Genomic DNA, 27,738 nt, shown 5'->3' with positions numbered 1-27,738 from the left:
GATATCCATAGATAGATTATGATCAGATCATTCAATCAAGAACGAAATCATTCAAAATAAAAAAAAAAGTGCACAAGGAAAAAATAAGTTTAACCACCGTACCAGCCTTGAAGTGCATATACTTTTAAAATTACATGGAATTCGAAGTGTCCGTCGAAGTCAAATTTGATCTTTTTATTATCATAGGAATAAAATGGACATGAAGCGTATATTTTTGATATATTTTATCCTTGTGGCCGTTTGAGTTTATTAATAATGTTTTTTTTTTCTTTTTCCGAAGACAAAATGATTTCGTTGTTCATTGATACTCGTCGAGTTCTTCAGTCCTCTAATGCGCAGTTATTCCTTGCATCAATAATCTACATATTTCCTTTTTTTTTAAAGAAAAAACTGCGTCTTGCTCTTCCTGGTATTTATGAATTATTTCAGTTTAGATTCGATTTAGTTTAAGATATCATTTCGAACTATCTGTGTAGTTATTTCACTCCATCCATCTATGCATTTTGTATCAAGAGATGTCGTATGGTCACTCAGATACTCGGTGATGTGCCACATCAGTCCTCGCCAAGTGGTCCTGTTGTATGCTTTTCTCGAGGATCTCTCATGCAAGCAAGAGTTTATTAAAGATCATTCTAAATAGGACTGAGACTAAATTTGAAACAGAGATGCCTGAGGAACAGGCAGGATTTTGGAAAGATAAGGGCACCAGAGATCAGATCCTAGACAGATCATAGAAAAGTATAAAGAATTTAGACTCCCTATGGTAATGTGTTTCATAGATTACTCTAAAGCTTTTCGCTATGTTCGACATGTGAAATTGTGGGAAGTAATGAAAAGAATGGGTTTTCCTCAACACACAATCAGGCTGATAGCTAACTTGTACAGAGAGCAAGAAACCATGATGAAACAGGTTTTGGATTAAGTTATTGGCTTCGGGATGGAAAGGGAGTTAGAAAAGTAGGCAAGTTAGTCAGGGGCTAATAACATTTCCTATTCAAGGGTAGAACAGCAAAAGCGACCCTGCAACAGCCGACTAGAACAATGGATGCGATCGAACTTGAAGGTGATGAATTGAGAGGCTTCTTGACGAGAACATACTGCAACGTATACTGACAGATAATGTCTTGAGAGAGAGAGAGATTGTGTCGGAATGCAGTTGTATGCGAGGGCCACGTTGATCAACCTTGGTTGCAATTTTTTAACCTCACACTTTATATCTCTACCCAGTGTAATTAATCTTATACATCAACAACCATAACCATGAAAGCAAGACATCACAAAGAACCGCAGCATCACTGAGAGAAACAGAAGAAAAGGCACTTCCATATACACTTCACCTATCTTCATGACCTTAGCACAAATGTAATACTTATCATCACTTACAGTCATCTAAATTCAACCTCCTATTTCTAAGAGAACATAAAAGTACAAACTTCTGCTGTGCATCTCATCTCTCCAGCTGACCTTTCATGATTCCTTCAACACATTGTAATATTTTGGCATTCGTTTGGTCTGATAATCAATGTCAGATAGTATCAATCTTGGAGTCCATTCATGCTGGATAGACTCTAATCCATCGATAACATCGATACTACAAAAAAAACAATCATCAATTCCAAATCCGAATTTGAAATAGCCCATTTGAGAAAACCTGTCTCCCGCTCAACTAGCGTATTCGATGTCTTCTCTTCCATCTTTCTCACATCAGACAGCAGCATTGTGCAGTCTGATGTTCAGCTGCTGCATAGAGACCAAAACAATAGCATTCAATCTGCTATCGAGAGCAACTCACTTCATGACTCCTCAGGTCTCTCACGAGAAAAAAAATCTGAATAATTTTTTATTGCTCACGAATTAACGCTCATAGATACAATCGTCACATAAAATCATATTCATCCTGCAACATGGAAGTAGGCATATTTTAGAGAGAGAGAGAGAGAAAGAAAGATAGAGAGAGAAAGAATAAAAAAATAAACGTCTGCCACCGTAATTGTATTGTGCCCGCTTCGATGCTTTTGAAAATAATGGAGCAGGCAATCCACTGTATGGAGAAAGTCTATGCCAAGTAAAGTACAAAGAAATAAATTCCGTGACTTCAGCGTCATCAGTGGTTCTAATAGGAACTTAAGTGCCCGCGACCTTCCTTCCAAGTACCATTAATATAAATTCCACTACTCTTAATTCATAGCTGATCTTCTAATCAACATCAATCCTCTTAGGAACAAATCATGGAAAACGTTTAAAGAATGTAAAACTACTTTTCACAAACGAAACGTCATTCCAAGGATAATTATGAAGAATAATGTAAAGAGTAAGCCCACGTCCATAACAAGATGGTTTATTTAACAAACTTTTTTTGTTATAGATTGCATTCTATCATTTCTAATGGGATGAACAATTTATTCCCAGGACGTTTTCTATGGTGAATGGATCCCTCTCTCAAGACTATTTCACTTGTAATTTTGCTCAAATTGTTTTCCCCTCTCTATAAATAATATCCTCCCATTCATTTCAAATCCTATCTAATTCCTAACTGCTGGCATTCCACTCCATTCTTCTTTTTCATAAAGCTTTTAGTGCTAAAATATTTTTATTTATTCTTGGAATAAGATTCAGACACTTCCATAACTAGAAACTTAAAACACTGATTTCCTTGTCGTTCTCCATTTGGTTGAGGACAACCTTGTTAATTCAGCCATATCTTACTTGTCGCAAAATGACACCATCTGATGTATTTCACTCTGAGTAAGATCTATATCTGAAAACAAGATCAACATCTTGTGGGGGAAGACTCACATAAAAAAAAAGTTACCTTTTTTATGTTTTTTTTTTATTTGAGCCAAATGAACACTTTAGTTTTCATTTGGCTCAAACTCCTCATACTCATCGCCTTCTCATCATCCAAAAATTGACTGTATTTTTTTTCTGCTCAAGAAACTGCTTCTCTCCTATGCCGTTACTCACCCTAAAATTAATATTAAGTCGGTCTCTTTCTAACTCACTTAAAAAAATCAGCTGACGCCTTTTATTCCCTTATAGAGTAAGGAGTAGGTGAGGCCGTTTTAGCCTTATTTAACTTTTGGAGACAGAGTGGGCAGTTCAATCTCCACTGGCAACAATCAGAGATAGCTTGCCCAAGCCTATTATTAATTAAGCGGCACGCAGTGAAGAGACGGGTAATAAGTGAGTCCATCTCGTGTAACCTAACCATAACACAATATTTTGAATGTCTGAAAATAGTGTGGGTTCTACAGTCCAGTTTAGAATTTACGGGATGTAAAATCCGAGATTCCGCTAGAAAAAACCCGGTTTCCCGTAAATTAGATATTACTCTATTATAAAAACTTAGTAAAAGAGATCGACTAACTCTGGAACCGGTCGAAAAAAGCTTCGAAAAAGTTCCTCTCTCTCTCCCTCTCTCTCTCTCTCTCTCTCTCTCTCTCTCTCAAACTAGTGGGCTACAAGAGGAACTTCTTCTAAGCCTTTTTTCGACCTGTTCCCGAGTTAGTCGATCTCTGGCATTGGCAAGCGAGTTTTTTCTCCCGGAAACTCGTTTCCCCCCCCCCGTAAACTCATGAAAAACGACCGAAGAATGCACACTATTTCGTAAATTAAACATATTGTGTTAGGGTTAGCGACCATGAGATGGCGGCACATGTTAAGCCGTCTCTTCACTGCGTGCTGCTTAATTAGTGATAGCCTTGGAAATCACGTTGGAAAATTCCACGTTCAATGCTAATATCTCCGAATCGTTCATTATTGACTACTAAAGTTGTTTTCCATGATTTCATAGCAGCAGTCAGAAATGAACGTATGTTTTTGCTAATTCCAAATTTTGATTTTAGAATCCAGGAGTGTGGGAAAAAATCGAATGCTTTCCTATAGTCTATCTGTGCCATTTTTAAGTTCGATTTTCGCCTTTTCGAATTACTGAGAATAATTTTATTAATAAGCATGTGGTCTTTTGTTCCTATAGATTTTTGAAAATTGCCTTTTTTGTTCATTTGGATAAATTTCATTATCTCATAAGTAGTGGTATATGGAATTCACTATGATTGCAGTGAACAGCTTAAGCATAGTTGATAGGCATGTTATTGGACTATAGTTACTTGGGTCTGCACCCTAATCCTTAACTTTCCCTGAACAGAAAAGTGCGCCCAGATATCATCCAGTCTTCCACTGAGCCTGACTGCAACAAATAATTAAATTGTTCTGTCACTTGATCATGTAGACTAGTTAGATGCTTTAACCAAAATCCAAGTAGTTCGTCTTTACCAGATGCACTCAAGTATTTTAATTTTCTAGCTTGTGCACTGTCCATTTCTTTAGTGATAATGACATTTGCATTTGTTTTTGTTTTTCATTTCTGATTCCATTTCCGTAATCCATGAGGCATCTTTATTATGTTCAATTATTATTATTATTATTATTATTATTATTATTATTATTATTATTATTATTATTATTATACAGGTATCTCTATGGAGTCCAAAGACTCATCACGGGAGACCCAATCTATCATACCTTTCCTTGAACCCATTTACAGAAAAAGCACTCACAACGGAATGGAATCTAACAACCTATTCCATCATTCACCACTCTCCGAGCAAAACATTTGTCCTCACAGCCCTACTGACCACACCTTTGTTCAACTTCCAGGGATGATCCCTTGTTCTGGTTCCTCTAGCCAAATACTGAAACATTTCCCCTGCAACTATCCTATAAAACTCTTTAAGTATCTTAAATGTTACTATCATATCCCCTCTTTTTCTTCAATCAACCAACTTCTGCAATCCACACACCTTTAATCTATCCTCGTTCCTCGTAGGACACATTCCACACACCACTTATAATCTTGGTCACTCGCCTCTGAATCCTCTCCCCCGCTTCCACACCCCCTAAGAAACCCGAGGAACCAGACGTGAGCAGAGTAATCCAGATGTGGGCATATCAAGGCCTTATAAACAGGAATTAGAACTTAGTTTTCTCTACTTGCTAATGTGTTCTTCATTATGCAAGTAATCTTAAGTGCTACCTTAGCAATACGCCCTCTAAACTTTTAACTTTCTGGCTACCACCATCCTAAATCTCTAGCTTCATCTGTTTCCTGGAGTACAGTGCCATCAATGTGATAAACTGCTTGTAATTTATTTATCCCAATGTGCATAACTTTACATTTCTCGACATTAAACTGACATCCATTAACTTTTGGCCATTCTGACAGCCTATTTAAATTGTCTTGCAATCTCTCTCCAGATTGCCTTGTTTAAGTATTACTCAACCTAATTTCGCATCATCAGCAAAGAACTGAATATTTCCTTTAAGATTATTTCCTATTTCATTTATATGCAAATTAAACAGCATTGGTCCCAGCACGGAACCTTGTGGCACACCAGTAGTCATCTGTTTCCACCTGAATTCTGCCCCTCCACTTAACACTTTTTGATATCTGTCCAGCAGCCACCTTCTTATCCACTTAACCAGTGTCATATCCATCCTCCGTTTGTTCTCATTTGCGTAACCGAGTTCCATGTGGTATTCTGTCAAATGGCAAAATCATCGTGTAGCCATTTCCTTTATCGAACTTAGCTGTTACCCGATTATAAAAAGTTAGTAAATTACTAAGGCAAGACCGACCCTTCACAAAGCCATGTTGACCCTCTCACAATATATTATTTTTATCTACCCATTCTTGAATTTTCTTTTTTACCAATATTTCCTGTGTTGCTTAGTAGAAGTGGCGTTTGCACTCTACAGCGCTTGACCGCACGACGAAAGGCTTTCGAATTTAGTCGCCGACTAGAGGAACTTTTTCCAAGCCTTTTCTCGAGCGGTTCCAGAGTTAGTCGATCTCTGGCATGGGCTAGCGGGTTTTTCCTCCCGGAAACTCGGGTTATTCGTACCGTAAACTCAAGAAAATCGGCCGTCGAACCCACACTATTTTCAGACATTAAAAATATTGTGTTAGGGTTAGGGACTACCAGATGGCGGAACTTACTATCAGCCTTCTTAATTGCGTGCCGATTAATTAGTGCTAGCCTCTGATTGGCTACCAGTGAGATTGAAGGGCCCACTCAGTCTCCAAAAAAGTTAGATAGGGCTAAAAAACGGCCTCGTCTACTCCCTATACGGAAACAAAAAAGGCATTAGCTGATTTATTTATTTATTATTTTTTTCCAATATTTCCTGTATTTTAAGACCACACCTGAGATACTGAGTGGTCTATAATTTGCTACTGTAGTCTTAGAACCTCTCTTATGAGAAGGAATAATTTTGCCCTCTTTCCACTCCCTTGGAACTCTACCAGAGACGTGACTTAAATTAAACAGCTTAGTCAAAGGCATTGCCAGTTCTCTTTCACATTCTTCAAAATCCCTAGCTGATATGCCATTTAATCCCACGGCTATATTCACATTGAGATTCTGCAGTATCGTAAGATCCTCCAAGTCATCTAATTCTGTTCCCACATTAGTGTCTGTTCATGTAAGTTGAAGCACTCACTGGGAACATATATGCTTGCAAAGTGGTCACTCAGTAACTTGGCTATTTTATCCAATTTTCTTTCCTCATGGCCATCATCACTCATTAAGGTTAATCTTCCATAATAATTTTTCCTCTTACTTGCCACATAAGAACTCTTTGGGATTTCCTTTGGACTGCTCGGCTAAATTCTTCTCATAATCTGATTTTGCCTTCTTTCCTTGCCATGCTGGTCACCTTTCTTTACAGAGTTTTGTATCGTTCATGAGTTTGCTGTTCTCCTTTCTCTTTATATTCCCTCCACAGATTTAAGCTTCTTCCTAAGCATGTCATAATCACCTGCCTTGTAGTTCCACAAATAACCCTTCGTGATAGAACATTCGTCATGTTTTACGATCTCCCAAGTCAAGACCGCATGGTCACTTTCACATATTGGTGGCAATGTGTTTTTTTTTTTGTCATAGTGGTCTTAATCTCATACTTGATTGCTTCAAATGGACAGCCACCTTTCTGCCTGTGTCCTATTCTTTTATGCAATTCATCTGCTATCAACAGTTCTACTTCTATCCTGTATTCTCTATCTTCCCTGAAAATACTAAACCCTTTATATTCGGTCCCTGTAACTACATCAACCGCCAGCCTGGCTGGTCGAATGGTTAGCATATCCGCTCTCCAGCCAAAAGGCTTCGGGTTCGAATCCCGCCGTGGGCATGGATGTTTGTGATTGTCTTTGGAAATACTAGTGGTGGTGGTCAGCGGTAGATGGCGTTGGTGTAGCTGTGGCTAGTTGGTGGATTGAGCTGTGGAGACAGCTGTAGAGCAGGTGCCCTCCCTCGATGAGTCCTTGAACTCCATGGAGGTGTCAAATAATAATAATAATAATAATAATAAAAAACTGCTGTTTGCGAAGTCTCACTGATGTCTATAGCCTTTGGGGAGGTTGCACTGACCAAAGCCCAAAACTCCTCCCTCTTGTTCAGGTTAAATAGGAATACTAGGTTTTGAACCAAAACATAAAATTCAATCCTCTCACTGATGAGTAGGGTTACCATACGTCAGCATTTTAATAATGAAAATATCTGCTTATGATGGAAAAGAAGTGTCAAGTCGGAAAAAATGGTGTGACTGCATTGAATTCTGCAAGAGTGAAGAACAGTACAATGAAATGTAAAAATAGCTCAGTTTCTGTTTGCAATTCCAGGTCACAATGCCAGTGTTGAAAGGCTCTTTTCATTAATACAAGCTCAGTGCACCAAGAAAAGAAATAGAGTTACCATAGAATCTGTGAAAGGATTTGCTATAGTTAAATTTAATTATAGATATTTTACATGTAAAAATATGACCAACTATTTGTGTCGAAACAAAGAACTGCTAAAGAAAATTAGGTCTAGTGAAAAATATGCATGGGCTGCAAAGTTATGTATGTAGTGTGATAAGTCTAATTCTTTTTCATGTAGGCCTACTCTTTTTTCATAAGACTTATGATGACACTTAAAATCTCATATTATTGTGTGTTCTAATAAGCATACTCATCACATCTAATTAATGAAAAGCTTACAAAGGTAAATATTTCAACATATGTATTTATATTTGTGTTAGATGTTTGTATCCGGAACGAGTTGGTCAGGCGATGGGGGTATCAGCATTTTGGCATTTTAGAATATGGTAACCCTACTTATAAGTCACCCTTATTGCATATTGATAAATCAGATAAGTTAGTCCTCATAGTGTCAAGTAATAAGTCAATACTCATCTGACCTTTCCTCCTCCAAGAAAAATCTACATGGACAATCGGAGGTCAAGTTGGTGCGATAATAGCGTAAAGAAGAATAAAATGATACTAACAGACAGGGTACCTGTAGGGTCAATTGTAACAATGTGAAACCACATGTCTCACGTAATTATGTGATTTTATGGAAAGGTATGGAGAGGAAGTGACTCATAATTCCCAACTTGTGTAATCCTGGAACGAGCCTCCCAGGATTGTCCCATAGCGTGAAAGGAACAGTTTGTGGGAAGTATATCATGTACAATGTACCACTGATAGGATTTTTAGTGATGTTTGACCCTTTTTTTCAATAAATCAACAAAAATATTTGACAACTGAAGTTGAAGGCTGATACGAATATTAGGAAGTAGTAATAATGCAAAACGGAGGATTATATTAAAAGCTTGTAAATGTGCTTTGTTAATTAAATATTTGATTTGATTTAAAGATCTGAAACAACAGGATTGCGGTGAACAGAACTTTTGAAATGACCTAATATATGTAGGGGAAGAGAGAGAAAGAGAGAGAGAGAGCACTGTAACACTTGTGCTTAGCGGAGCACTCCAAAGTGAGGAAATACTCAGTGAATAGCTAAAAAACTCAGCATGCGACAACCACTGGTAGAAGGTCGATAGCATGGTAGTTCGGTAAGTAGTTCTTTATGTTAAACTGATCAATTTAAGTTGGAAAGCCTAAATTGATGTGTAAGTTCCATGGACATGACTTGAAATAGACATGTAGACAAAGAGATCTACTTCATGGGCAAAATTTTACGTCATAGCAGATATCCATTATTTCAGAGGATTGAGGCATCTACAATGCTATGTATGATAAAAGGACCTCCTAGATGAGTCTTTGACTCCATGGAGTCTTGGGATAATAATCATAATAATAATATATTGATAGTTTTAGAGCTAGATAGATTGAAAGATTGATAGATTGAATTGATAGATTGAAATCGACTGAATATAGGCTTGCTTCTGTGGTATTGTTTAGACTGGGTATGAAAGGATGTGTGCAGACAATATTATAGGTGTTTCTTCTAGAACACAACTTTGGAGCAAACTTGGAGAACTGCTACCAAGAGGTGTACTTTTGTTATATTTTATTCGATGCTATTCATAATTTTTCTTAGGTTTTTTGATGAAAGTCCAGAAGAGACGTACATTGTACTGTTTTTGGTATAATATTATTTAATTTTCCTTCGTCATTTAGAGGAGGAAAAATATAACTCGACGTCAGCTTTATCTTTAAGTATTCATACAGTGCCGTTCGGATGTGTGTTAGGGAGATGTGGAAAGTCAGTGTTCAATGAAAGTAAACTATTTTCTTATAATGCACTGGATACCCTAATGCTTCTTTTACAGAAATAACGTGATATCCCACTCCACTCCAACTTCAATATGTAAATAAATAAATAAATAAAAAACTATAGGCTTGAAAAGAGGAATCCATTAACACTCACATTAAACTTAAACCTAGTATATTACAAAATATAGTAAACCACCAACCTTTTAATTATACAGTATTATCATTATATAATACATGGAGATCTTTCAAGATAGTATAATTTTGAATAACAACCTGCAATATCGATAACTGATAATGTATTCGTTTGTTGTTATTTATATAGAGAAACTGAGAATATTTCAAGTTATTTTAGCTCCTAAAAACTTGTCTGATTTTTAGAAATATGCAATTATAGTTGGAGTATTTCCCTATAAGTTTCGTGAGTATCAACATGCGCATTCGCAAGCGAGTGTCCAGTGCCATTTTTATGAACAGTGGTGAAGTGTAATGTAAACAACGATAGATAGATTTTTTTTAGTTCAATAAATAAAGAAAAATGCGTGGTTTAGATTACGGTGTGTGTAGTTATATATAAGCAGATGCATTTGAAAATTACTGCAGAAAAAGTGGGAGTAAAATTTCGGTTAAAATTGTTTTATGGTGAGTAATTTTCGATTTTTCTGAATTTTAATAGTAAGCTGTTTTACTTATTTATATTTAACTGATGAGCTGTTTTGATGTTATTTTTTATTCTTACAATCTAGTTTTTGGTTCCACTTTATTTTACTTTCATCACTTGTATATCTGTATTCTGAAAAGCAGTAGATGAAAAATTATTGTTGGAAACTTGTCTAAATAATTGGCAGATTTAATGAGAACTATTATACCAGTGAAACGCCAGTGAAATTGTAACATTTTTTAATGTTTAACTCACATAATAGAGTTGCCACTGTGATGTTAACTTTCACTTTATAATTATGATAATAAATATTGAAGGAGGGATTAGCGGTGGGTGAAAGAGAGGTATGTAAAAAATAAAATTACTTCGCTGTTAATGGGACGATATCTCTGTATAACTTAACACTTCGTTCTAGATCATTCCATCTAGTTAAGTCTTTACATGTTTCACAAAAGTTTTATAGAAGCGAGGACAGTCGCCGCTTTAAAAAGAATGGCACCTTTTCCATTCTTTTTAAATTAAAAAAAAAAAAATGAAAAGGTGGTGTGCGTGTGCAGGGTAAATAGTTTCACTTTACAAAAATGGTAAAACTAGAACTAAAGCCAGTCGGTCACCATATCAGGTGTTGGTTGTGGTTAAGGTTACTATAACGAATAGTGAGGATTGGAATTCTGAATTAATAACAGCAAGACGAGCGCTCCACTTACATATTACAAGAAGATTACAGATGTTTTGAACAAAGGAGATGTATATATACCAGTATATTCAAATTTTGCAAACGCCTTTGTTAGATGCCACTTAACAAGTTGATAATTAAATTTGGATAGGTGTGAGTTAGATAATCCATTATGGAGTTGGATAGGCAATGACAGATAACAGATATTGTGCAAATGATGGAGGAGCTGTCACTTATGTGTGCCATAGAAGTCTGTTTTAGGTCATTATTCTTTAACTTGTTTAATGATATTGGGAGAGGTTTAAATGGGAATATGTTTGCAGACGAAGCAGTTTGGTGAAAACAAATGTGACCAAGATTTAAATAGACTGGCTGTGTAGGAACATGAATGAGGTTGTCAATTTGGTGGTGTGAAGTATAAGGTTTAGAAACGTGGAAGGCAATAATGGAATGCAATGTGTATAGCTGGTGAGGGTTATATTATTACTAACATCAAACTTCAATGGAGTCAGGACTGTGAGATGAGCTACTCTCACACAGCTCATCACACTGACCTAAATGTATTCACTCTCTCTACATTCACCACCTTCTAGGCAATACATTCCATCGCCCACCACTCTCAGTGCAAAATATCTACTCTTTCTCCTGCTGACATCTTCCTTATATGGCTGCCAGGGATGAATGAATTTTTCTTCTCTACCTTTTTTATGAAAAATCTCATCCATATTAATCCAGTAATATAACCCCTTAAAAACTTGTTTCAATATGTTCCTTCCCCTTTATATCAGCTAGAATCTGCAAATCGCATTCCTCAAATTGTCTTCATACCTAACATTCCAGAAACCAGATAAGTAAATCATCGCTGAATCCTTTCCAACATTTCTTCATCCTTTTGAAAATCAAGTAACTAAATCTATACATAGTAATCCATATGTGGTGTGATCAAAGCCTTACACAGTAGAATTAAAATGTCCTTTCTTCTACATGTCAGTGTCTTTTGCATCATTGTCATAATCCACTGTGCTGCCTGCACAATATTAGCAAAATATCCCTGAAATTTCAAGTTGCTATCCCCCCCCCCCCAAGAGCTCTCATCCTGCATCCCATTATTGCTTTCCAAATTGTAAAACCTCACTCTTCTTTGTTACATTGAAATGGCAATTCCATACTTGTCTGTTTGCCCAGTCTATATTCAAGCACTCGTGCAATAACTATTCCACAAGTCTTCCAAACTGTGCAACATCATCAGCAAACAACTGTATCACCATTCAAGCCCTTCTCAGTACATACAATTAAACAGTGACCCCAGAACAGACCCTCAGGGTACACCACTAGTGACTTCCCTCTTTTGGGATACTGCTCCCTCATACATAACTTTATTATACCTATCACCTATCAGACAGCCAATTTCCAATATAGGGCACCAGTCTACTATCCAACTCTCATCTTTTCCAGGTAGAATTGGATAGTAGATTAGTGCTGATAATAGAAGCCTGCAATATTGAAATATACCAATATGTTTATTCCCTTTGTCTAATGCATTTGTCACTTTTTTATAAGTAAGTAGAATGCCTAAACACAATCGTCCTTTAGCAAACCCATGCATGTCCATCAAAGGAAATGCTGCTGTTGTCAATTCAGAATCTTTGTCCTGACTGGTCTCTCTAACACATCTCCAAACAAATGCCTATAATTCAAAACCTTGGTCTTATCTCCCTTATAAATTGGAACAATTTTAGCCTCTTTCCACTCCTTTGGAATTTGTACTGTTTTTAACAATTCTTAGATTGGGCCATCAAAGCTATGTTAAATTCCTGGAACATTCCTCAAGATGGTTATGATATACCATCAAGTCATACAGCCTTATTGTTATCATGTTGACTAAATTCCTCGTATACTTCCTGCTCACTCACCATCAGTAGCTCTTTCCTTCCCACTGCTCTCAAGTTCACAAAGATGAAATGCTTATTATGAATTACTTATTTAATGGCTATTATCTCCTCAGTGGTTATAATTCTACCATTTTCACTAATCATTATCATCATTCCATAATCATTCTTTCTTCTACTGGTCACATATCGTAAGAACTCCCTTGGATGTCTTTTGGGCTCATTAGTTACTGCTGCTTATACTGCACTTTTTGCTGTGAGGAGCAAGTTTTTTGCATGCATTGCCCGAGAGTGTGGTGAGTGCAGAAAATTCATAACAATGAGCTTTGTATGTCTGTGACAGTAGGACCTCTCATGATGAGTTGACTCTGTGGATATCTGGTGATGATAATCTTTCCAGAATCATGTACAGGGAATATGAAATAGGAAACTTATGGAAAAATCCCAGTTCAATTAATTGAAAATTATTTTCATTCTACTTTTGATAGTTTAATGACATGATTCTTTATCTATTGTTTTTTTTTAACTTTCAGATGTGACATGACAAATTTCCCATTTACTGGTTTATCTGGGTAATGGGTATATATCACATCAACATAGCATCATGAATGACAATGGAAATGAGGTAAGGTGATGATGTACATTTTATTGATAAAATAGCTTATAAGTAAGGATTTCTGCAAAAGAATATCTGTATTTCAAAACAAATATTTAATGAAAAAAATTAAGACAATAGCAGTAACAGATATCAGAAATGACTTCTTTTTTTAGGTGAACAAATTTAGTATGAACTTGGCTGTAGCTTGGCATGCAAACTGAAACTGATCCTCATAGCATAAAACTGAGCCTCTTAGCATATGTCACAACATGCCTTGAGCATTCAAATTTTGTCATTTTTAACCATTAAATTAAATTCCGTGTGATGATACTGCATTCCCCCCTTTTTTTACGGGAGTTCACAGTACCATTTAGTTCCCCCAAATTTTATCCGGGAACCGGCATAGGCTGACGAATCAGACCTATGGCTGGGTCAGTATTCCTGACTGTAATCCGTGTGTCCTCAGACCGGTTTGCCTGCTTGCGGGATGAAAAACACCAGATAATCTGGGGGGGAAAACCCTGCTGTCCACTCCCAAGACCAGCTAACTTGGATATGGCTGAGGAAGATCCTTCAGCTCCTCACGTCGTTGACGGGAATCGAACCTAGGACACTCCTTTCCCAGGCATATGGTTGTGAAGCGCAAAGCCACTAGGCTAACCATGCAGACATTTTTAACTATTGTATTGAGGTTACTTTTGATCTGTAAACTCTGTACTGTCTTTGTTTCATTGAAGTGTTGTCACTGATCCAGAGGTTGGTAATAGTTCTTCCTGTCTTGTGCATCCCTAAATGTTTGAATTATACTTTTGTTCAATGTTCAACAAATATGCTCACCCATGGCAAGTGGATTTTGCTAGCAGGTGAGTAGCTGTAGACTCAACTAATAGAATATTTTTATTTAATAAAAGTTTCTGAAAAATGGATTTAAGAAAAAAAATACAAATGCAACATCACTAATCACTTTATGGAACTTTATAATATAATAATAAATTTAGTTTAATCCTTTATCCAAGTGTGAGCAAACAAAGTTTGCGCCTGAAAGTATCTTCAGGACTGGGTTAAGGTGGTACACACCAGGGCAACTCGTTGCAAAGGTGGAGCAAGCTACCAACACTCCTATCTCAGTATCTCCTATAATGCAAAACACATCTCCTTGCGGATATGTCTAATATTATGCATTAAGGGAAGGGCCACTACCCAGACTAGTTTCGACCTTTATTGAGGTCTCTTCAGTGGGAGCCAGGCCCAAGTGGAGATATCAGGCAGAAGCATTAGCAGGTCATCTCTACCTATAGGAATTGCCAATTAGTGTGCCACCCTTTTTTAATAATTTACTCTGGATTTAGAGAAAGATGTTGAAAGTTTATTTTTCACTTGGTTAGAGTATAATAAATTTAGTTTAATCCTTTATCCAAGTGTGAGCAAACAAAGTTTGCGCCTGAAAGTATCTTCAGGACTGGGTTAAGGTGGTACACACCAGGGCAACTCGTACCACCTTAACCCAGTCCTGAAGATACTTTCAGGCGCAAACTTTGTTTGCTCACACTTGGATAAAGGATTAAACTAAATTTATTATACTCTAACCAAGTGAAAAATAAACTTTCAACACTTTATGGAACTCACTGACTGGCTTATTAGGGCATATTTAAAACATGGGGCAGGTCTTGGGGAAGAAAATTTTTTTTTCCATGACAAGTAGGATTTGCATAATTTGTTGAGGTCCTGCTTTTGTCTGTCCTTTGTAATGATATCTAGGTCTCATCATTTTTCCATATTTTGTTATGATGATAACAATAGTTGGCCTCATTTACATAGGGCATGTCCCAGAATTTTATTTTCCTGCTCCTACCCTCAATCGGTCATTGATCTTGTTTGATTGTGTGTTTGTTCTTTCAGTTATGTGTAATTATTTTCTAAGTAACTCGCATCATTCTTATTCTTAGTAACCAAGTCTTCAAAGCAATTTTTTTTTTTTTTTTTTTTTTTTTTTTTTTTTTTCAGTAGTCCACGTTTCTGTTGGATGCACTTCAGTACCATTGTTGCAAGGATGATAGGACAGTTTTTCCTTAGGTTGGACAGGCCTGATTCGCATGCGGAATCATTATTAAAGGCCTTTTCATTTGAAGAAGTGTTAGCTCATCTCGATTCAATACAGAGGAAAGCAGTTAGACTTATTAATGACCCATCTCTTACCATTTCACTCCTCTCACTTTCATACTGATGTTTGGTTTCTGCAATATGTGTATTCTATAAATATTTCCTTGGGAAATGTTCATCTGAAATATAATCAATAATTCCCCCACTTAATACTTAGCTGGTTGGATTCCAACCAGCTAAGTACTAAGTGGGGGAATTATTAATTATATTGTGTGAAATTAGTGATTCCTTCATAGGAATCACTAATTTCACACAAATCCCAAACTACATGAATTTGAACTAATCTTAAAACAATGTCTATTTCCACCATTACCTGGTTAAGAAATATTGATATTTAATCTAATAGGCAAGCTTAGGTGTTGGGTATATTCATAACATATTTTAATGGTAGTACAACACTACCAAACAAACTAAATTATAAAAAGTTGTTTATTAACTGGCATATATTTCACTGGATTTCAAACCAGTGAAACCAGCATCTTCAGAACAAAACAACATTTTATTATAGTTTACTTGCAACAATTAGCAAGTGAAACAATTTAAATTGTGACCGACAAAAGATCTAAAATCCTAATTTGGTGCCTTCTAATGTTGTGAAAGAGAAGTATTACGTTTGTGTAGTACTTGATCTTAGCTTAACAGTCTCCTAAATTTTTAGGCAATTAATACGGTGATTCTTGTTCAGGTTAGGATAATGCTTCATAGCTATAGCTGACTCTAAAAATCTTTTTTACATGTAACAACTTCTATATAGCACATTGGTTTTTTTTTCATCTAATCCTGTGAGGAAGGAATGTCCAGGCATGGTCTGCTAGTCCAGACTTGCCATAAGAAATACATTTGCTACCATTACTATGTCTTTCAAGGAAGATGTTAAGAGATTTTCCTGTTTGGCCATAGTAGGTAAGTCACAGGGAACTTCTCCAGAGTATGCTAGAGGATTTAGTTTATCCTTAAGAGAGCATATCAGAATTGCTATTTTGACATGTGAGAAAGGTATATTTTATTAGTACTTTGGCTAACTTTTCAAATATACCTCGGATATAGGAAAATTTGTGTTTGAGGATGGAAAAGGAGGACGGCAGTGTAGTATTTTATCTATTTTTGTAGGAGCTGTAGCCATTGACCAAGAAAGTATGGTGAAGATATTTAAGTTCTGTGGAAAGAGCAGCATTATGATGTAAAAATAGTCATAATTTATAATTATGAATCTTGTTACAATTGTTTATCTACATTTAGTACTTTATTAGATTTGGTTTTTGTAATCACATATAACTGGTACTTGCAATGTGCCCAATAAGAAATTGATATTTACATTAAAATAAAATGTAAAATATGCGAGATTTATTGTACTTACCAGGTGCTTGGATTGTAATAATTTCAGTTATTTATTTAATTCACAATTGTTAAGTATTGTGATATCAGTCATTCATTGTAAAGACATTCTCTTTTCTTCAATGACGATAACATGTCAGCCATTACTCTCTTTTCGCTTGTTGTTTGCTTGAACGTGTGTGCATGCTCACTAAGGAGATTTTACCTGGGTAATGAAAGAAAACAAGAATAGAGAGAGAGAGAAAATGGAAGTTCAGGAATCCAGACCAGAGAATTTTGTTTTAGGAAGATTTTAAGAAAACATGACAGTTAGAATATATTAATAATTAATAAAGGATTATGAAAAGGGAATCTTAGCAAGGTGACTCCTTAAACTGGAAAAGTTGACTGTCAGCAAGTAACAGTAAATAAAAGGAGATATTAAATAGATATTCTATTTCAACATTCGAAGAAATACAAAATGGAAAGTTTCATCTTCTGTCTCAAAGACACTGGTGATATTAATTATTTTATTGGAACAAGTGATGTAATTAGAGATATCAGAAACTGTAAAGTAGCTTTACAGTTTCTGAATGAAGAGGCCCTGCTTTTGATATCTTGTTGGGAGACTCATTGCAAGAGACTCAAATCAACCATCATACACACAAATCCTATCATACCTCTTCTTGAATCCATTCCCCATCAGGGAACTCGTAACCAATTCTGGCTATCTGTTCCACTCATTTACCACTCTACTCACAAAAAATTGGTCTGCATGCCCTACTAACCACACTTTTACACAACTTTCAAGGATGTAACCTAGTTCTCTGTCATATGTTGAAAAATTTCACTTGCATCAATTTTATAAAATCCCTTTAATATCTTAAAAGTTTCTATCATGTCCCCTCTTTTCTGCCTATCAACTAAACCTTATAACCCACAAACCTTCAAGCTATCCTTTTAGGGAGTATTCCACAGACTTGTCACCATGGCAGGGCTGGTTTTATTATTAGGCAAACCTAGGCAATTGCCTATGGGCACCAAGACTTCGCGGCGCCAGATTTTGCTACATATAAAACTAACAGGAACTCCTGTATTCCATAAAATTCATGTATGTAAGCTTTCCATTTCTTTGCTGGACGTATGTACATGTCCAGCAAACCTGGATAATATTCTGTTCACCTGCTGAAAGAACATGGATAAGGAGTGCAGTTTGACAGTCATGTCCATTAGAAGGGGCAATAATCCTTCATGCTGAAAAGAATACTTAACTAGATTACTTGGGGTATGTAGTAGCTATGTTCAGTTGCCTATAGCAAGAAATGCAGTTGCTTGCCGTTAACTGGAATCTAAGTTATATCAGACTAAATACTTATGAGTTATATTCATTTTGCTGCTTGTTTTTATCATATAATTATAGTTTTTAATGCCAGCGCAAAATACGAAAACCTTTCATACTTTCTTCACTTCATATTGTATCACTATGGAAGATCAATGTCACTATCAATTTTTTGGCTAATTATTTTAAACATTTTAAAATTCTCCCAGAACTTGATTGAAAATAATTATTTTTGTCAAACAATTATTTTATAAATTCATGAAAATCTGTATCTAAAAATGAATACAGCCTTCATCTGTTCCAAATTAAGTTTTCTTTTTTTATTCATAATCTTAGTTCAGAGGTTAGTTCAAAGATTGTGCAAAGGTTTGCACTTTTAAATTTTGCTTTATAGAGAATCATATGTAAATCTTGAATCATATCATGTAATGCATAATTTTTATAAACGTAATCTGTAGGCTTTTGCATTTCAACTCTCTTGGTTTCCCCCAATCACTCCCTACAAATCGAAATAAACAGGAGTCATGAAGTCAACTGTTATGTACATATTTTCTGTATTACGCAGCAATTTTGAAGTAGCGATGTTTTCCCTACACTTTATCCTTCGAAACGTGTAGGTGCATGTGTCAAAATGAAATTTTATTTCCAAAATTTTCATAACTGAATTAATTCACCTTTAATTACCTCATCCCTCCCAAAATTATCACCACACACACACACACACACACACACACACACAAAATACTGCTAGATAACATATGTGCACTTTCTTTTTGTTTGAATTCTTTATTTTTTCAAAGCAATTGTACCGTCGCAGTTTTAAGCAAAAGACAAAGGCGAAGAATCTCTGATAAAATACCATTGGATATAACTTTTTGATATTAAAAAGACTCGCAATCGGAAATCCCGAGTAATGCAGTTTAACATCATTTGTTGTTCATTAAAAAAAAAAAAAAATAGTTCCTAAAATTGAAATGTGCGACCCATATAATTTTACTTTGCAAGGAAAGAAAGCAAAATGTCATATTTATTTCAATAGATGTTATTTAAAAAATATAAATATTTGACATAATATTTCCAATGTAAACAAACGATAAAGATACATGTGCGTTATCTTGGAAAAGATATTCAAAATGAAATAATAAGCATCTTCGCCAATGCAATAAAAAAGAAAATTTTAGAATCTGTTGTTGCTGCAAAATATTTTTCCATAATTATTGACTGTACATCCGTCATCGGTCACACGGACCAAATAAGCATAGTACTTCATAACACTAGTAATAGCACGGTTTCTATAAAAGAACACTTTTTGGGATTTATAGAAATAAAAAATACCACTGGAGAATTTTTATCAAATGAAATACTAGGGACACTAGACAAATTTTCATTACCAATACAAGATTTAAGAGGTCAAGGATATGATAACTCCAGTATATGGTGATGTAAAAGGTGTGCAGCGAAGAATTTCAAATATTACATTATAGCCAGAGAGCAATGTATGTACTTTGTAGTTCACATTCATTAAACTTAGTAGTGAATTGCACTGCTAATACTTTAGATGCCACAGCATTTTTTGACACGTACATTGTTTATATGTATTTTTTTCCGGTTTGACTCATCAATGGGAATACCTCAAAAGACACATAAGTAATTTTACACTCAAACCAGTCTGTGATACACAATGGGAGAGTCGAATTGACTCATTAAAGTCCCTAAGATATATAGATACAAAATTAATAACGGAAAACTCACGTACAAAGATTATTTCATAGTATAATTTTCCCCTGTGTATCACAGGCATCTTCAGTACATTTTAAGCTCAAATTAAACAATAACTGACAATTCCAAAAAGTGCCACCTAAGTAGCTGGTGTAAGATAACTAAAAAGGTTAATAAATTTCTTAACAACAAAAAGTTAGGAAAGATTAGCTAATCTTTCCTAGCTTTTTATTGTATACATTTTTTTTCTCTGCTAACTATATACATATATACATTTTTTTTTTTTGTTAGTATTTTTGTTATAGCCATTATTTATGAATGTGTTGCTGATGATTTTTAGTTCTTGATTCAGGGTTTGCTGGTTAGAGCAAATTGTTGTAGCTCTGTTTTTAAAGGTGTTAACGACTCCATATTTTTGTGATGGGTGGTGGTATGAATTAGCATGTATGTATTGGCCTATGTGTGTCGGTTTTCGGTAGACCGTGAAGGATAAACTGCCTGAAGGAAGACGTGTGTCTAGCAACTGGAACGAGTTTTGATTTTCGATTTCAATGGATTCTCCTACTACAGAACAAATTTCTGCCCGACATTATGGCCTTCTTTGCCCACGTACTACAGTCTGGTTACTTCGTGTGACAAAACAAATTTTACCCACAAAAAAAAAAAAAGGTACATCCATGGGCTCACCAATATCCCCCCAAATCGTAACTTCTACATGGAAACTTTTGAGCAAAGGGCTCTTGATTCCACCATGCTAAGACGACAGTCTGGCTTAGATACGTTGACAACGTGTTCGCTATCTGGCCACACGGGCGACAAACGCTAAACAAATTCTTTAGCCACCTGAACAAACAACACGAACGCATACAATTTCCCATTGAAATCGAAAATCAAAACTCGCATCCGTTCCTAGACACACTAGTCACACATCTTCCTTCAGGTAGTTCATCCTTCACGGTCTACCGAAAACCGACACACACACAGGCCAATACATACATGCTAATTCATACCACCACCCATCACAAAAATATGGAGTCGTTAACACTTTTAAAAACAGAGCTACAACAATTTGCTCTAACCAGCAAGCCCTGAAACAAGAACTAAAAATCATCAGCAACACATTCATAAATAATGGTTATAACAAAAATACTGTTAATAAAATACTCCATAAAACAACAACAAAAACGAATCTAGATTACAGTGAAACTATAGCCATCCCATACATTAAAGGGTTATCAGAAAAAATCAACAGAATCCTACAACATTATAACCTCAATGCCACCCACTAAACTTAAAACCATATTCAGCTCCTCTAAGGATCCTCTCCTCCCATTGCACATCCTGGAGTCTATTGCATCCACTGCACCTGTAATTTACCGTGCATTGGTGAAACAAGACGGACAATCACTATACGTAAGAAAGAACACATAAGACACATTAAATATAACCATTATGGCGAAGCAGGCCTCTCAGATCACGTGCTCAACACCTTACACCAAATCAACTGGGAAAGCACCCGCTCTTTACGCCATACAAAAACCTGGTATGAAAGGAAATTTAAGGAAGCCTGCGAAATCCTGATATCAACAACAAAGATGGCATGAAAATTCCAATGATCTGGATGGCACACATTCAGCCTACCTAATATATAAGATCAATATAAGTCAGGACTCTAGCCGATCTTCAGCTAGTATTAGAAACCATTCCATACCAACTGGCTGGAATGTACATGTATATTCATGATGTTAATATATGTATATAGATAGATACATAGACTTGTTGTTGTGCCCAATGTATTTCTACAACCAACAGATAACACTAATAATAGGATTCTAGCATTGATGTGTGTGTGTATGTATATATATATATATTTTTTACCAGAGGTCAGGCCAACAATTGTTGTAGCGGTTGGTCAGTAACTTTAACAAACCAGTTTGATTGTAGTGCAGCTTGTTTTCTGTGTATAATGTGTACGCTCCAGAAGATGACCTTGACATAAAGGTTGAAACGTTGAATGTAGATTTTAGTTATGTTAAATTAAAGTTTTTATTCAAACACGGTAGTTGTCTCCATTATTTTCAAAAATGTATTTTAATAATAAAGTGTGACACCTTTTGTCAACTTGTATAAGAAAATATGACTTCTGCATTACTTCAACCTTGGTATCACCTCTGGGTCTGGCTTCCACTGATGAGACCGCAATAAAGGTCGAAACTGGTCTGAGTAGTGACCCTTTCCATAATGCATAGCATTATACATCTCTGCAAGGAGATGGGCTTTGAATTATGGGATACTAAGGCAAGTGATGTGGAGGCCTTTACCATGAGTTGCCCCAGTCCTGAAAATACTTCAGGCACAAACTTTGTTTGCTTACACTTGGATAAAGGATTAAACCAAGGATATAATTTCTTGGTCTCTTTAATTTATAGTATAACCAAGTGGAAAAACTTTCAACAAGTTAATAACTTAATTTTGAGAAAAGGCCTGATAAAGAACTGACTGTAATCAATAGTTATTATTTGTAAGAATTTGTTGTGAAAACAGAATGTTCAGTCTGAATGTCCTTAATCAGTCTATGATTAAGATGTTGTAAATCAACGGTTTCATTTCATTTTATCAATGAAAGGAAACCATTGATAAAATGAGTCAGAGAGAGAGAATGAATTTATCCACTAAAGATAAAGGAACTATCAAAGTATAGTTTTTATCTAGAGAGCCTTGGATCCAAATAGTTTTATTGTTAATTTAATTTTATTTACTATGTACTTAGTTTTTAGTCTCATTAAATGTTTTTTTGTTTTTTTTATTTGGTCTCGAGTCAATCATTTCTTGGATTTTAAAATAAAGTTAGAGGTCATTGTACAAATAAAATTGAACTCTTGTATATTTACTTAACACTTAGTGTAAAAAGTCTCTTGACAGAGATAACAATTGGCTTAACCAGTGACAATTTTAACATAACTAGTGCAGCCGACATGATAATGAACAGAAGTGTTTTATAAATGTTTTTAGAATACCATACTGTTGGCTGGATGAAGATGGAATTATTTATGTAGATAGATATCTTTGTGTGTGTGTGTGTGTGTGTGTGTGTGTGTGTGTGTGTGTGTGTGTGTGTGTGTGTGTGTGTGTGTGTGTGTGTGTTGGCATTTCTATAAATGCAAGAAGATAATGAACCATCTGAAAGGAGAGTGACTGATGTGTCAAGAAAAGGCAAACAGTTGATCTCAGGCAAGGATTTAATCAATGTCTTTTTTTACAACATATTAGGCCAAATTAGGACTTTAGATCTTTTGTCTGTTATAGTTTGAATTGTCTCGCTTACTCATCATTGTGCATAAATCATAACATAGCATGTTGTTTTGCTCTGAAGATGGTAGGTTTGAAATCGTGAAATATAAGCTGGTTACTAAACATTTTTTTCATAATTTAGTGCATTTAGTGCTGTAATACCATTAAAATGAGTTTATGAATATTGATATCTATTTTTCCTTTTTTAAACTCATTAATTTGTGTAACTGCATAAGTTGAACACCTTTAAGACCTGGTTTTCCATTTGTGCACTGTGGAATAGATGAAAGTTTTATAATAAACTTCTATTTATTACTTCTTCACTAAAAATATGGATATTTATGCTTCTTTTTTTTTAAATTTGAGCAGTTACAGATTAATCAGTTTATCAATAAGCACTGCTGATATTTGCTATTTCTTTACTATCTTACCAGAAAAAAACTTTGTTTTTTTTTGTACAAACTTTGACTTCTTTTAGTTGGCTGTGAGCACAAAGTTGAGACTTTCGTTGCATTTATTTATTTTATTAATATTTATCTTTTTCTCTGAATGCTTTTTTTTAAATCAGTTTCTTTTCTTTATGTATTATTTATATTTGTATAGAAGTATTTGCTCCTGAACCAGAAAATATGCTGGGCATCTTGTATTAACTCTCCCTCAAAAAAAAAAAAAAAAAACTGCATGATTATCTGGGGAAAATATCAGGTCATTATACAGATTTAATCTTCAACCAGCTAATATTGCCTGTCTTATTATTAAATTAGGTGATTGTGCAGGTTTAAGACATGTCATGGCATTAGGTACATTATGATTAGTGTGGATAAGCAGTCATCTGATTTTAAAAATGCAGAAGGCTCAAGACTTCACAGAAAATCTTTTAGTAACTTTTTCAAGATGAAGGGTTGTCTGTTGACCAAGTTTATAATAATATACTCTTAGGTGTTGCCAGTATTAATAGTGACTCAAAGCAGCAAAAGAAAATGATTTGTAGACTGGATTTAAAGTGAAGAATGAGCCACTATTTTATGCAACGTAATTTGCATTTAGCAGCTCTGCTGCTGCTCATAAGTGCATTTCTTATTAAAAAAAACTGCCATCTCTTAAGTGCTTATATGAATAGTCTTCCATATCTGTTGTGCCAGGAAAAATGTTTGGATTATGAAACAATTATTTCAAGAATTGGTCGATTGGTGGAGCCTCTGCTACTAATGGCTCACGCAAAAAGTTAAGCAAGTTTGAGTGCAGTTAGTAGTTGGAAGGGATCAATCGTTCGATGCTGTTGGCACACACTCTCTCTCTCTCTATGAGTCTTTGGACTCCTTGGAGGTAATAATAATGTTATTCCAGAAGTAAAAATATTGGAGTGCTAAATAACAGCTAACACCCACTTCTGTTTCACACAAAATCTTGAATTGTTGTTACTCATGAAGCTCTCAACTCATTGTAAAGAGAGATTTATTATTAGATCCTTAAAGCAGGCATGTAATACTGCTATAAGTATCTAATACTTAGATACTTCATTTTGAAGAGTCTTTAATGCCATTATCTATTCACTGAATCCCAGTATTGTTATTAGTATAATGACAATTTCCATGCTGCACAAGCTTCACTGATGAGGCTTTTGATCAGTGTTGATTAAATCGGTGAACATTTTGCCACTAGTCAAGATGCAAATAAAGAAGGGAATTAAGAAATAGACGACAAAGCTACTAGTTAAAGGACGTGTGAGTACTTAAAAAAATAAAAATAAAAATAAAAATAAAAAATACAAATAAATTAACAACTTAAATTTTCTTCTCGAACACCATAAACTTAAGTTTTTGGTTTTCAAAAGATCTTCTAAGAAACACTTAATGGTTATGGAGATTTTACTGTTTATACAGTTTGAGAAATATGGTGTATCTTCGGGTTAGTAATATCTCCGCGAGTCTAGCTTCCTACCAATTAGCATTTGAAGTTGGAAGGGATCAAATGACCTACCATAATCTGAAGCAATATAACACTTTCTTGAAAATATGATGTACATAAATAATAAAGTAACACGTAAAAACCACAGTGAAATATTTAATTAGTAAAAAGACAGATATTTCATACTAAAAATAATAGTATCATACAAAGTATCATACAGTAATAGGAATGGAATACAGGCAAACATTCTTGATTTCTTATATAATATAGAAAGCAATTTGTCAGGACTTCCTAGTGAAGATGCCAACAAACTACGTTTTGAAGTTGCAACTTCATTATTCAAAAGCAAATTACCTCCATGCAATTTATCAAATGCTGAAATTAAAGTCTAACTTTAAGAAAGGATCATACAATATCCATTTCTAAGGCCAATAAAGGAAAAGCTATTGTAATTATGAATAAGACTGACTATGAGACAAAAGTATCCAGCCTATTAGAAGACACCACGGCCTACCAAGAGCTCACATGTAATCCTACTAATTCGCAAATTAAACAGCTAAATAAATTACTTGATGAGGTTATACATATGAATTACTTAATTCATTATATGAAGATTACCCTCCAGATATTGCAAGGATATTCGAATATGTCATCCACTCAGGTTATTTCAGTTGAAAAAACAAAATCTACAAACAAATTGAAGGTACTGCCATGGGTAGCCCTCTGTCTCCACCTTTGGCAAACTACTATTTGAAACAATTCGAAGATACTATGTTCTCATCCATGTCTTTGGTACCGTTACATCGATGATGTTTTTGCTGTTTGGCCACACACTGAAGATGAACTTTCCACTTTTCTACAATGGATAAATAACCTTCACCCACACATCCAATTCACTATGGAAAAAGAAAACTCTGGTACTTTACCATTTTTGGACATCCTTCTTACTAGAACGTCTTCTGGTACCTTTTTCGAAAACCCACTTTTACTGACAGATACATTCATAAAAGGTCTGTGCACCACATGTCTCAAAAATTTAGCATTCTTAAATCTCTAATTCATAGAGCACATAAAGTTTGCTCTTCTCCAATAATCTTACAACAAGAACTTTCCATCATTAAAAAGTTAATGGAATCAAATGATTACAACTCCAATCACATGCAACAGATACTTGACTCTTATGTTCCAACACCTAGTTTCTTCAACAGTCCGCAGAGTTCCTATTCCGTACATTCCAGGAATCTCAAAACCTATAGGTAGAATTCTGAAAAAGTATCAACTGATTCCAACATATATTCCTATCAACAAAATTTCTTCTTTATTACCTTCTACAAAGGATAAACTGTCTTCTCTATCTTTGGCTGGCGTTTACGAAATACTTTGCGAATGCGTTCTCTTATTTTGGACAAACTGGCCATTCGTTGGAAAAAAGAATAAAAGAATATCTGTATTATATTGATTATAACAAACCTCTGAAGTCTGGTCTGCCGCAGCACAGTATTGACTCTACTCATAGTGTCCAGTGGGATAAAGCAGTTCTCCTCCGTAGATGCAGATTTAAATATGAACGCTTATTCAAAGAAAGTTGTGAAACTATCTTACACCGACTGAATTTAAATTGAAATGACTGTACGTCTCTCTCAGAGTTCTGGGAGACTTTTATCTTATGTAAAAAACCATTTATCTTAAGAGATTAAATTTGTTATTTCTATTATTTCCTAGCACACGGTAACAATTGTATTTTAATAGGTGATCCACCGAACGTTTGCCTGTATTCCATTCCTATTACTGTCACAGACACCGAAGATAATAAAATTAGTTTAATCCTTTATCCAAGTGTGAGCAAACAAAGTTTGCACCTGAAGTATCTTCAGGACTACGGTAAGGTGATACCACACCAGGGCAACTCGTTGCAAAGGTGGAGAAAGCTACCAACACTCCTATCTCAGTATCTCCTATAATGCAAAACACATCTCCTTGTGGATATGTCTAATGTTATGCATTAAGGGAAGGGCCACTACCCAGACTAGTTTCGACCTTTATTGAGGTCTCTTCAGTGGGAGCCAGGCCCTAGTGGAAATACCAGGCAGAAGCATTCGCAGGTCATCTCTACCTATAGGAGTTGCCAAATGGTGTGCCACCTTTTTTTAATAAATTACTCTGGATTTAGAGAAGGTTGTTGAAAGTTTATTTTTCACTTGGTTAGAGTATAATAAAATTAGTTTAATCCTTTATCCAAGTGTGAGCAAACAAAGTTTGCACCTGAAGTATCTTCAGGACTACGGTAAGGTGATACCACACCAGGTAGAGATGACCTGCGAATGCTTCTGCCTGGTATTTCCACTAGGGCCTGGCTCCCACTGAAGAGACCTCAATAAAGGTCGAAACTAGTCTGGGTAGTGGCCCTTCCCTTAATGCATAACATTAGACATATCCGCAAGGAGATGTGTTTTGCATTATAGGAGATACTGAGATAGGAGTGTTGGTAGCTTTCTCCACCTTTGCAACGAGTTGCCCTGGTGTGGTATCACCTTACCGTAGTCCTGGAGATACTTCAGGTGCAAACTTTGTTTGCTCACACTTGGATAAAGGATTAAACTAATTTTATTATACTCTAACCAAGTGAA

General features: G+C 35.4%; 1 protein-coding gene across 7 annotated transcripts in view; it reads left to right on the top strand.

Moving 5' to 3' along the window:
• Window positions 1-10,008: 10,008 nt before the first annotated feature.
• Window positions 10,009-27,738, top strand: part of Upf2 (UPF2 regulator of nonsense mediated mRNA decay) — a 705,876-nt gene continuing 688,146 nt past the window's right edge. For 5 of the 7 annotated variants that reach the window (XR_016550243.1, XR_016550244.1, XR_016550245.1 and 2 more), the window contains exons 1-2: window positions 10,009-10,198; window positions 13,316-13,407. Coding sequence is in view for 4 of the 7 variants with exons in the window: in XM_090412106.1 (XP_090268232.1) it covers window positions 13,387-13,407 (21 nt within the window). In the remaining 3 variants the exon portion in view is untranslated. The remainder of the gene's footprint in view (window positions 10,199-13,315; window positions 13,408-27,738) is intronic. The other 2 variants (XM_090412133.1, XM_090412097.1) reach the window with 1 other exon arrangement.

This window comes from Typopeltis vanoorti, chromosome 2, assembly GCF_054136105.1.
Source record: "Typopeltis vanoorti isolate ZY-2024b chromosome 2, IOZ_Tvanoo_1.0, whole genome shotgun sequence".
NCBI classification, from domain to species: Eukaryota; Metazoa; Arthropoda; class Arachnida; order Uropygi; family Thelyphonidae; genus Typopeltis; species Typopeltis vanoorti.
The sequence above is the reverse complement of the archived record's forward strand: the minus strand, read 5'-3'. Positions and strand labels throughout refer to the sequence as shown.